The following is a 12,280-nucleotide window of genomic DNA, read 5'->3' on the forward strand; positions in this document are numbered from 1 at the left end:
TATCAAGTGGTAATGACTTTTTGTCTCCTGTGTGGTTCAGTCTTGCCTTCCATTTCTGTATACCCGGGTGGCTCTCTCTCCCTTTCTCTTTTTCTCTCTCTCCCTGTCTGTCTGTCTGTCTACCCATCTATCTCCTGTTCTATCTATCCATCCATCCATCCACGTAAAAAAGGGCCCAACATGCAAGTTAGTCTTTTAAACAAGGAATGAAACTGACTGCTGGGCAATAGTCAAATAGCTGTTGCTGGTGAAATACCTCTTTCATTTAAGCTACACAAATTCATCAATTTGCTGATAATTCAAAAGCATAATATGAGCTATCTGTCAAGATGAAAGTAATTAGAGAATTCAATAAAAGGGGACAGTTTTAATTTAGAAAAAAAATTACAAACATTAACGAATTCATGCAATTTTTTGTTGCTGTATGTAAACAATTATTGTGCTAAATACCCTGCCCATTAAAGCCACTTTAGCAAGGTGTAAGTGTGAAAACACTCGGTTGATTATTCGTTTGAGTGACTCTATGTACTAGAGTATGATGTTATTAAGTGAAAATGAACTTGAGAAGATAGGCTATTATTAGAAACTGTTATTCTGTCATAGAATTAATCAGACCCCAGCCTTTATTAGTAAAAAGCAGAGAACAATAGCCCTAGGAGGCCAGGAGATAATGCCATTTGGCCTCCAGGGAAGGCATAAAGCTCCTTTGCATTAACCCCACTGCATCCCAGGTCAGAGGAATCTAATATGAATGGATCTGATTACAGATATTTAATAACTCTGAGCACTTGGAGGTGGAGAATTTTGAGGGACAAGGAAAGAGGTTTGGATTTCAGGTCAGAATGGAAAGTTTTCCCTTTTCTGCAAATTTGCTCTTTTCTTCCGGGATTGCTTCTGTGAAGAGGGTGAGCTGCTGTGTCCTCTTACAAGCTGTTTCCTCGTCCCCTCCTCCCACCTCCATGGGCCTGTTGATCAGATTCAGATTCCACCTCCCTCTTCCTTGCTTTTACTTGGCATGGTTTTCCTTGGAATGGCCTTACCTGGCCATTTGACTGGCAATAATTAGAGGGCTAAACTATGAGTTTGGGCCTCAAGGAAATGCATAGAGGAAGTGTCTCTCTCAGCATCGTCCCTAAGTCTCATAGCTGCCAAGTGTAAGCAAGAGAGTCACGGAGTCTCCATTAAAGGTTCCATATTGGGTCTGGTCCCAAAGTCTCACTTAGTGAAAAAGAGGTAACTTTGCTTCGTCTTATGCTATGTGTGTGGACCCATGCTGCACTGATTATCTATTGCTACATAATAAATTACCCAAAACGTAATGACTTAAAACAGTAAACATTGTTTGTCTCACAGTTTTTTGGGGCCAGAATCCAAGCAGCTTTACTGGGTGTTTCTGGTGGGGCCCTCTCATGAGGTTGCAGTCATGTTGTGGGCTGGGGCTGCCGTCATCTGAAGGCTGGACTGGGGCTAGAAGATGAATTCCAAGATGGCCCTCTCTGTGGCTGTTAGGAGGAAGTCTGACTCGATTTATTGCTGGCTATGGGCAGGAGTCTTAAATTCTGTATCATCCTAACCTCTCTATAGGACCATTTGCGCATCCTCCTGACATGGCAGCTGGCATTTGCTCAGAGTAAATGATTCAAGAGAGAAGACAGAATAAGCAAGGAGGAAGCTACAATGCCTTTTTTTTTTTTTTTTTTGCAGTACGTGGACGTCTCACTGTTATGGCCTCTCCCGTTGCAGAGCACAGGCTCTGGACGCGCAGGCTCAGCGGCCATGGCTCACGGGACTAGCCACTCCGCGGCATGTGGGATCTTCCCGTACCGGGGCACGAACCCGCGTCCCCTGCATTGGCAGGCGGACTCTCAACCACTGCGCCACCAGGGAAGCCCTACAATGCCTTTTATGACCCAGTCTTAGAAGTCACACATCATCATATGCATTTGTTAGAACTTGAGCCCACACTCAGGGGTAGGAAATTAGGCTCTACCTTTTGAAGGGAGGAGCATCAGACAACTTGTGGGCTTCTTTTAAAACCACTACACAACCCAAAGACTGCTAATGCTCCCCAACCTCTGTGTGTCTCCTGTTATGTTGGGCACAAAGCTAAATCTTAGATCCTCATCCCTTTCAGTCGATGGAGTCAATGGAATGTGAGCAGAAGTGATGCACACCTTTTGCAGGCCTGTCCCCACAGAAGCTCACTTTGCCCTCTTCCCCTTCCATAGTGACCTTGGAGACATATCACAGATGTTGCCTCCGAGATCCTGGCATCCCAAGCTGGAAGGAGCCCTGGAGTGAAAAGCAGAATCTCTCTGTTTTCAGCGATGGTCTGTGATCTGAGAAAGCAATACACTTTTATCATTTTAACATGCAGATTTCTGGGTTTATCTTTCAATAGCACCTAGATTTATTTGGTCTAACAGAATATCTTCAACAGGAACTTACAGAATTGATGTAGGGAATGTGTATGAGAGTATGAAAACTGTAATTTTTGGAAAAATATAGATTACAATGTTAGTGATAATCTGAGGATAGTTTTTACTTCTTTTGAATATTTGTTTTTGGGTATTTTCTGATGTTTGTCATAAAAATATAACTTACCTTTATTTTAAAAAGATGTATTGAGGCATAATTAACATATAGCATTATATTAGTTTCATGTGTATGACGTAATGATATGATATGTTTATAGATTACGAAATGATCGCAACAACAAGTATAGTTAACTTTCATCCTCATACATAGTTACAAAAAATTTTTTTCCTGTGATGGGAACTTTTAAGATCTACTCTCTTAGCAACTTTCAAATATGCAATACAGTATTATTATCTGTACTCACTGTGCTATACATTACATTCTCCAGGACTTCTTTATTTTATAACTGGAAGTTTACACTTTTTGACCTTCTTCACCCATTTCACTCACCCTCTACCTCTGGTAACCACCAATCTGTTCTCTTTATCTGTGAGCTTGTTTGTTTTTTTAAAAGTATTTCACATATAAGTGAGATCATACAATATTTGTCTTTCTCCGTGTTCCATATTTCACTTAGCATTTTACCCTCAATGTCCATCCATGTTTTCTCAAGAGGCAAGATTTCCTAAGATTTCAGTCCTTTTTATGGCTGAGTAGTATCTATCTATATCTATCTATCTATCTATATCTATCTATCTATGCGCCATATCTTCTTTATCCATATATCCATTGATGGACACTTAGATTGTTTCCATATCTTGGCTATTATAAATAATGCTGCAAAGAACATGGGAGTCCAGATACCTTTTTGAATTAGTGTTTTGATTTTCTTTCGATAAATAGCCAGAAGTGGAATTGTGAGATCATACGGTAGTTCCATTTTTAATTTTTTGAGGAACCTCCATACTGTTTTCCATAGTTGCTGCATCAATTTACATTCCCAACAACAGTGCACAAGTGTTCCCTTTGCCCCGCATCCTTGCCTACCCTTGTTATTTCTTGTCCTTTTGATGATAGCCATTCTAACAGGTGTCAGGTGATATCTCACTATGGTTTTGATTTGCATTTCCCTGATGGTTAGTGGTACTGAGCATCTTCTCAGTACTTGTTGGCCATTTGTATGTCTCCTTTGGAAAAATGTCTATTTAGATCCTCTGCCTATTTCTTAATTGATTTTGTTTTGCTATTGAATTATGAGAGTTCTTTATATATTTCCAATATTAACTCCTTATCACATCTATGATTTGCAAATATTTTCTCCCACTCAGTAGGTTGCCCCTTCATTTTGTTGATGATTTCCTTTACTGTACAGAAGATTTTTGGTTTGATATGGTGCAGTTTGTTTACTTTTGCTTTTGTGGCCTATACTTTTGGAGTCAGACTCATAACTTATCTTTAAAACACAAAATGCATATTTTGTAAAGATAACAATCTTTGCCTCTGTTCTTATTTTTACTACTCTTTTAATTTTTGATTTTCTTTTCTCTCTCTTTGATAACTTATTTTCTTCAATTTTTCAGCATCCAGTGACCAAGATGCAGCTGATTACCTACCTAAGAAGGCTAATTAAATGCTCTTCTTATCACCCTCTACCTCAGCTGCGATTCTTCCAGATAATAGAGATTCCTAGCAGGGGTGGGGCTAAGTCAGGAGCTCTGCTGGGACTCCTGTAGCTTAGACTGGGCAGGAGGAAGAAGCCAGGGCCTGATGTGCCAGCTGGGGAAACACAGCTGAACAATAAGAAAGGTTTTTATGGCTCTAATTTAGTCTTGGTTTTGCTTTTGTAATTCCTTGCTTTTTGCTTTTTTTTCCCCCAGTTCCACAGGTTCCTGTCACGTCTCTTCTTTCATCACAACCTCTTCTGTTCTTGTGGTTCCCTGATCTTGTTTCCTGGAGGTCATGCCCTCCATGTCTTTTTGAAGACATCAAGCTAATGTCCTCTATAATCTTCTTTGCTTTTCTTTTCTTCCTTCTTCCCTTCCTTCCTCCCTCCCTTCCTCTTTTGTTGTATACTTTTCTACATTTTTAGGGAACATTACCTTTTCCATATACTTCAAGATATTTTATGAATCACCTTGTGTTTTTCATTTGTTTGTCTGTTTCCACATATTTTAATAGCAAAAGATTTTGCTAGGCAAACAGCTAAATATGCTTGGCCCTAGAGATACTAAAGAGACTCAAAGAAAAATAAGAATGGTACCTACCACCTGGGCCCATCATCTCAATATGTATCAAGACATCCTAACAAAATGGAATATTAAACCTCACGTCAAAGGGACTCCTCGAGTATTCTGGGAATGTAAAGAAAGGAGCAAGTAATACAGCCTAGAAGCATCAGGGAAGCTTTGAAAAGAAGGGTAAATTTGACCCATATGTTGAAGAATGGGTCATAATTCACTCAGCAGAGTAGAGGATGAAAGAGTATATGCAAAGTTATGGAGATGAAGACAGCTTGAGAGTGAGTAGTTTGGGATCTTTATTGTGTGGAGTGATGTCTGAGGGCAGGAGATGATGGCAGAGGGGTAGGCAAAGGCCATCATGAAGGGACTCATGCATGGGCCATGCTTATGACTGTAGCTATAACTTTAAGGGCAAAAAAGAGCAACCCTCGGGAGGATGGGAAGAGTTGTGCATTTTATAAAGCTCTCTGGGGGGGCACGGTGGCAGTGTAGAGGATGTATCCAAGAGGCTGCCACTGGAGAAGGGGTGATTTCCCACATTCCTGAGGGACTCCTATAGCTGCAAGTGTCCCTGGGCAAGAAGCTACCAATTATTGTGAAAATACACTTTAACGGTCCTTCATTCAAAAGAATCCAATTAACCATTTTTCTTCCTTCTGTGTAAATGTAAATATTTCTGTCATATGAGGCATTTAGACAGCCGTGGATTGCTTTTCCAGTTAAAAACATATTTTCTGTGCCTGTACCTTGTTTATAGGCTGCCTTTGCCTTTGAATAATCTGAAAATCTCCTCAGTGGTTAAAGCAGTGAGAAGCATTTCGTTTCACCTTAAAGCACTTTCATACCACTTTCACCCCTGCGTCTCCCATGTCCTGTTCTCTGCACTTTGGGGACGTTAACATGCAGGTCAGTGTGTGTCTGTCGCCTGTGCTCTGCCTGCTGGGACCTGGGGAAGTGTGTAAACCTGCCAGTTCCCATCCCAGGAACTCATATTCTCAGCCCCATCGTGGCATCTGCCAGACTGTGTTTGTTCACTGGGGCTTTTGGCAGTTCCAGCTGCTTGTGAAAATAAGATCATTTGTGTTAGACAAAGAAGTGCTGCCAAAATGCGGAGCTTTGTGCTGTGTCAGGTGGCGGCAGGTGCTCTGCATGGAGCGGCAGCCATGTCATTAGCAGTTACCTTATGGCAATTTTGTCATGTGGGTAAATCCTTTCTGCATAAGCCCCTCTTTGCATAGGAGCAGAGATGCCCAGAGAGTGAAATTCTCTGGCTGTGTTCCTTGATCCCTCAGGGAGTCTCTGTGGTTGAGATTAGATGAAGCCTTTCCGGTAGATGATCTTTATTCCACAGGATGCTTAAAGTCAGCAGGAAGGGAAGCTTCTCCTTGAAATACAGAAATCAGTGGGTGAGGAATAATCATTGGGGCAAAAGGTGTCCCAGAAATGTCTTTCCCTGAAAAAGCGTGTGGGGAGTTTTACTGCACTGCGATTCCTATTAGTTGTTGAGTGGACCTGTTTGGACATTTATGGTCTATATTAGTCTGCTAGGGCTGTCATCACAAAATACCACAGACCGAGTGGCTTAAACAACAGAAATCTATTTTCTTGAAGTTCTGGAGGCTGGGTGTACAAGATCAAGGTGCTGTTGGTTGGTTTGTGGTGAAACCTCTCTTCCCACCTTCTCACTGTGTCCTCACTTAGCCTTCCCCCTGTGCACGTGCAGAGAGAGAGGGAGCTCCATGGCGTCTGTCTCTTCCTCTTCTTTTAAGAACACCAGTACTATGGGATTAGGGCCCCACCCTTATGACCTCATTTAACCTTAATTATCTCTGTAAAGGCCAGTCACACTGGGGGCTAGGGCATCATTGTATGAATTGGGGTGGGTGGGTAGGGTCACCAATTCAGTTTATACCATGGCCTGACTAGAAAAATGAACACAGAGCCTGGAGGCTGTGAAGGCCAGGCACTGGCAGCTTGAGCATGGACCTTAGGGCCAGTTGGATTTCTGGGCATTCTGCTGTAGCAAACCCAAGGGCAGTCTGTGCCTTGACCACTGTGCTGCGCTGCCTCTGTAAATTACTACATATTCTGAACTTTCACAGTTCCACACTCATAATTATTCATCATTAGTGCCTCTACTGTATTGATAAATGACATAGAAGTTTAAATATACAGATTAGAAAACATGAGATAGATGATTCCTAAATGAGGCCCTTTAAAAAATCACTGTATTTTTAAACATTCATAAAAACCAAGAAATCTACAGAGGCCTTCAATTCTCAGAGTCTCCCGATGACTGTAAACATCCTGTCACTCAAGCTGGCAGGTCACAGAGTCCACAACTACACCTCCCTTCGGCCAAGTTCACCTTGAGAGTTAGCACTGCAGCTCTTGGTTATTTTCAAAACCAGAAAAAAAATAACTTCTCTGTTTTAAAAAAGGAAAACAAGTTAGAAGAGACCTGGCTCCTCTGAGCACTGACTGGGCCTGGGAGGCTGGGGGCAGAGGGGGTGGGGTGGACCAGATGCCAGAGGGGACACAGGACTTTGGTTCAAAGGTGCCCACTGGGCTGAGATCAGGTCTCTGCTGCTGGAAGGGTTGGTTGGAGGCCTGTTGAAGTCAGAGCATGAGGAACATCTGTTTCTTTCTCTTTTCTGAAAGCTGGCAGGCGAGTAAACTGATCTGCAACCGGAGGGTTTTTGTGTGTGATAATTGGGTTCTTCTGCAAACAAGTTGGCATGCAACATCGGCTGTCGGCAAGTCTAATGACCTTTTGGACGACTACAGAAAAAATTGCCAAATGGCTTTAAAATAACTGGGTATCCTGACGTCTTCATCAACCTTTTTCGGAGCACTGTTTCCAGAAGAAAATGAGTAGAATGATATTCATGCCTGGGAAGCCTGTTTACCTTCCCTAAGAAGTTACTCTGCCCCACTGCAGCCTGAAGAGGCAAGGCGCCATCTACCTGTCTCCAACTTGCACGTCAGCTCCAAGGGAGACCTGGTTCACAGATGTTGGAATCACAGTTCATTTTCCACTATCTTTATTGACACCAGTTGCTGCCAGTGCTGATGGGCAGGCAAGAGTTGAGTATTTAATGCCTTTCTCTCGCCACTCCCACCTTCCCAAGATGAGAAACAGTCACACATAAACAAACCCATCCAGATGTCAAGCATGAAACCAAAAGTTAAAATTCCAGACCTTTCTGGGAATCACCATTCCTGAAGATGGGGTGAAAATAACAAGCCTTTGTTCTACAAATGGAACGCATTTTTACATTGAAATTCCTAAAGACTGGGACAAGATGCATTCTTCCTTTTGTTTATCTTTCCATGAGGCTGAAAATTAATGTTTTCCTTTACATAGAGAGGAAAGGATTTTGGAAAGAAGAAATGGGGCTGGGGCTTCCCTGGTGGCGCAGTGGTTGAGAGTCCGCCTGCTGATGCAGGGGATACGGGTTCGTGCCCTGGTCCGGAAAGATCCCACATGCCACGGAGCGGCTGGGCCCGTGAGCCATGGCCGCTGAGCCTGCGCGTCCGGAGCCTGTGCTCTGCAACAGGAGAGGCCACAACAGTGAGAGGCCCACGTACCAGGAAAAAAAAAAAAAAAAAAAAAAAAAAAATGGGGCTGGACTGTGGAATCACAAATAGAGATTGGTTAGGGCGGGGGAGAGGATTCTTGTTTCTCACTAATAAGGGAGAAGTGAGTGGTCATGGGTCCCACTCTGATTTCCTTCGGTAGATGAATTTAATGTAATTGTGTTCTTTTTTGGTCAAGGCAATTAATTAGAGGCTTAACTAAATATGATTTGATTGTCATATTTTTCAGATTATTTGAAAATTCACAAATCTCTTGTGAAACAAATCATGTGCTTTGAGTCAGAAAAATGTATACTGTGTCTACCTGAGGCCCTTCTATCCAAGAGCCCAAGGATGGGCTGGTCCAAGACCTGTGGGGCAGTTAAAGTCAGGATGAGCACAACACTGCCGAGATAGCCTCTTCTTTCTCATAAGGGCTGGGTGAAGGTGCAGACGAAAGCTTGGGAGTCGGTGGTGTGTAGCCATTCGTAATGAGAACGTTAGCAAAAGCGGTGGGAAGGGCCCAAAGGGCTCTCCACGGCCCATGAAACCTCAGCACCACCTGGGGACTCGGGAGAACCATGATTGTAGTGGGGAGAAGAGAGGGCTCAGGATTTGAGATCCCCTTCTCACGAGCCATAGTTCTCCTTAAAAGAGCATAGTCATGCATCTCCTGTGTTGCCTTTGTCATTCCATCACTTTAAACAAAAATGCACAAAACCAATTACTATGAAGACATGGAAACCCAGACAAATTGTCCCAAGAAGTATCACTTGTTAATGGCAGAGCCAAGTCTTAATTAAAAGCTGAGTCTCAGGACTCCCGATATGAGGACACCCACAGCAGGACGCTGCTGAGTGCTAACTGCCTCATGTCACCTTTAGGTCATTTTGCTGTAGGAGCTTAGCATTTATACCAAGAAACGAAAGCTTATTTCGGCAGCTGGAGACGGGGAGGACAAAAGAACATATAATAAAGGTAATATTTCTTTTGTTAGTAGACTTCAGAGCTAGGCAGAAGGGACTGGGGAATAAATAATTTAAAACCATGAGACATGTCTAAACCCACTGATCTACACGAAGCTGGCGTCTGTGACTAGACATGAGGCTTCCATCTGTCTGGTTTCCTCTGGGTAGTTTTAGTCTACGGTTCTTCCTGCTAAAGGAAAGATGCTTATTACACAGTTCAGTGGCACTTAATGCAAATTTGAGCTATGTGAATTTGAAACAGCGTGACCTGGAAGTAATAACAAGGTCTCAACTGGTTACTCAAATTTGAAATTTAAAAAAAGTGATAAATTCCTCAAATTAAAAACAAATTCACACAACTGATTACCTTTGGAATGGATAAACAACAAGGCCCTACTGTACAGCACAGGGAACTATATCCAATCTCTTGGGATAAACCATAATGGAAAAGAATATTTTAAAAAGAATGTCTATATGTGTAAAACTGAGTCACTTTTTTGTACAGCAGAGACTGGCACAGCATTGTAAACCAACTATACTTCAATAAAATAAAAATTCTCACAATTTCAAAGCAGGGGGCCTGTATGAATTGCATCCTGTGTTCACACTATTGCCAGGCGACAGTGTCACTTCAGCTGCTTAATGGAAATACCCTGCTTTCCCTGTCAGAGGGCTGTGGATCACCCTCAGGTCTGCATGCACCAGAATTTCTGCAAGGGGTTTTGATCCCTTTTGTGCTGTTATTTTAATATTCATTGCTACTTAAACATTTAAAAATTTCTGTATCACATAACTGTATCATCCAAGATGTCACTGTCATATTGCTTGTGCAAGTGCTGAAAATCAGGTCTGAAAATCAGTAACTTTGCAGTGAAATTTACATAAAATGCCATTACATGAGCCAAGTGACCACTGGGATAGGCCAGGCAATAAATTCAGTGAGTCCCCAAAGGAAAATATTAGAGAAGAGACTGAGAAAAGAAAAAAAGAGATATTAAAGAACAACATGATAAATACATCTTGAGATAATTGTCCCTCCACCTTGCCCTCAACTATTGTTTTTCCTTTAGAAAAATTAATTATGAAAGCTTTATATCATATGAGGTTTTGGGGAATGAATCCTTGATATAAATAAGGATACAGTGTACCTAAGTTATGGGTTCAGTTGTGTCCCCTCCAAAATGTGTTGGAGTCCTAGCCTCCAGGGCCTGTGAATGTGACCTTATTTGGAAATAGGGTCTTTGCAGATGATCGAATTAAGATGAGGCCATTAGGGCGGTCCATAATCCAATATGACTGGTGTCCTTATAAAATGTGGAAATTTGGATGCACAGACAGATATGTACAGAAGGAAGATGATGTGAAGACACAGGTAGAAAGCCGTCTACAAGGCGAAGAGCTCCTGAGGGTAGCACAAGCTGGAGGAGAGGGGTGGGACAGATTGTCCCTCACAGCCCTCAGAAGGCAGCAACCCTGCTCACATCTTGATTTCAGACTTCTGGCCTCCAGAACACTGAGATAATAAATTTCTGTTGTTTAAGCTACTCAGTTTGTGATACTTCGTTATGGCAGCCCTAGCAAACTAACGCACTGACTGACTTTTGTTTAAATAACTCATTTTTGAAAAGGGTACAAAGGTTCCCAATGTTTTGGCCAACAGAGGACCCTGAGGAATGCCTACCTGTTAGGTTACCAGTCCCGAAGGGAGAGCCTTTGCTTTCTCACAGTCATTTACATAAGTTCATCAGGTAAACTTCGAGGCTGATTGATTGTACAGCAAAAGGGAGAACTTTGATTCGGGTGAGGACACTGCAGGGCGATTTTGATCACTGCCTGGATGACCAGGCACGCTTCCCAGCTCCCACTTACAACAGAGCTGGAGTACATTGGTGGGAACAATCAGGAAGGTTGAACTTCGCCTAAGGAGGTCCGAGGCAATGTCAATAACCTGCATTTTGGTCAAGAGCCAGATGTGTACAGGTACAGAAGAGCATGGCTAAATGGAGAGGTGAGGGCAGCGGTGGGCAGGTTGAGGGGAAGAGTCAGAGCTGAGGCGCAGAAGGGGGTGCAGTGGGATGCACCACAGTTTAAAGTGCTGCATAGAGCCGGCACCCCAAGGGGGATGAGGCTGGAGTTTTTGGTGGACAAAGACCAGGTTGGTGGGGACAGAAACAGAAGCCCTTCCCTCTGTGCGTGGCCAAAGGTGACTGGCAGGGCCATCCCAGGTGGAAGGGAGGGGCCAAAGCAGCCTGGGCTGTCTGCACTGGGCAATTTAGGAGTAACGTGTCTAATTATTCACAAAGCAAAATTTGTGATGGGTTTCTCGGGGTGATGCATATTTCATACACAGGTTGGTGATTTGGGAGATAAAACCAAGTGTCAGTTAGGCTGCTGTGATTTCTGAAGCAAAAGTGTCTAATGAGGACTCTGTGTACAGAATATGAAAGAGAGTTCATCGAAGAGGTTGGTACACAGATGCATCTCCTAGTCTTGGAATGGCTCGGACCCCTTCTGATCCAGCGGGCTCCAAGTCTGTGCTTCCATTTCTTCCATGCATCCCTCCCTCAGTCATCATATGAGCAAACATGGAGGCAAGCAGACCTGGTGGGGGGGAGGTAGGGGATTATGTATCTTTGGTGGAGGGTAGTCAAGACAACAATCACAAAAATAGCAATGGGAATCACAGTAACGAATATTTCCTGAGGACTTCAGATGTGCCGGGCCCAGAATTAAGTACGTTGATTCTCACTGTAATCATGCAAGAAAACTATTATTATTCCTTCCCTATAGATGAGAAGCCAGTGTTTCCCAGACGTCAAATAAATGCTCTATGTCACACAGATGGTAAATAGTAAGCTATAATAATATATGGTATTATAGCAATATATAGTAAATAGAATCCGTGGCCTGGGTTTTCCTCACCACAACTCTCATAATAAAACGAGAGGTTTGAGCCACATTAGTCCCTTGCCACAAGCTGTGACAGGGGTGGGGAGGGAGAGCTCACAGGACAGCTGTCTCTGTTTTTCCTAGAGAGGTCTAGTAAGTGGCTGTGGAATGAAATGACAAGTGGGC

General features: G+C 42.9%; 2 protein-coding genes across 9 annotated transcripts in view; one reads left to right on the top strand and one right to left on the bottom strand.

The window, feature by feature from the left end:
* The window catches only part of ELMO1 (engulfment and cell motility 1), a 777,407-nt gene that overhangs the window by 613,103 nt on the left and 152,024 nt on the right, over window positions 1–12,280 (bottom strand). The window lies entirely within an intron of this gene.
* The window catches only part of LOC307191147 (putative G-protein coupled receptor 141), a 186,587-nt gene that overhangs the window by 59,193 nt on the left and 115,114 nt on the right, over window positions 1–12,280 (top strand). The window contains exon 3 of one of the 4 annotated variants that reach the window (XM_079930934.1): window positions 2,229–3,708. The exons of the other annotated variants lie outside the window; for them this stretch is intronic. Coding sequence (XP_079787060.1) covers window positions 2,229–2,301 — 73 coding nt within the window. The 3' untranslated portion in view covers window positions 2,302–3,708. Of the gene's footprint in view, window positions 1–2,228; window positions 3,709–12,280 lie in introns of those variants that run through there. 4 annotated transcript variants of the gene reach the window in all.

Source organism: Stenella coeruleoalba (genome assembly GCF_951394435.1).
Source record: "Stenella coeruleoalba genome assembly, chromosome: 9".
Lineage (NCBI taxonomy): Eukaryota > Metazoa > Chordata > Mammalia > Artiodactyla > Delphinidae > Stenella > Stenella coeruleoalba.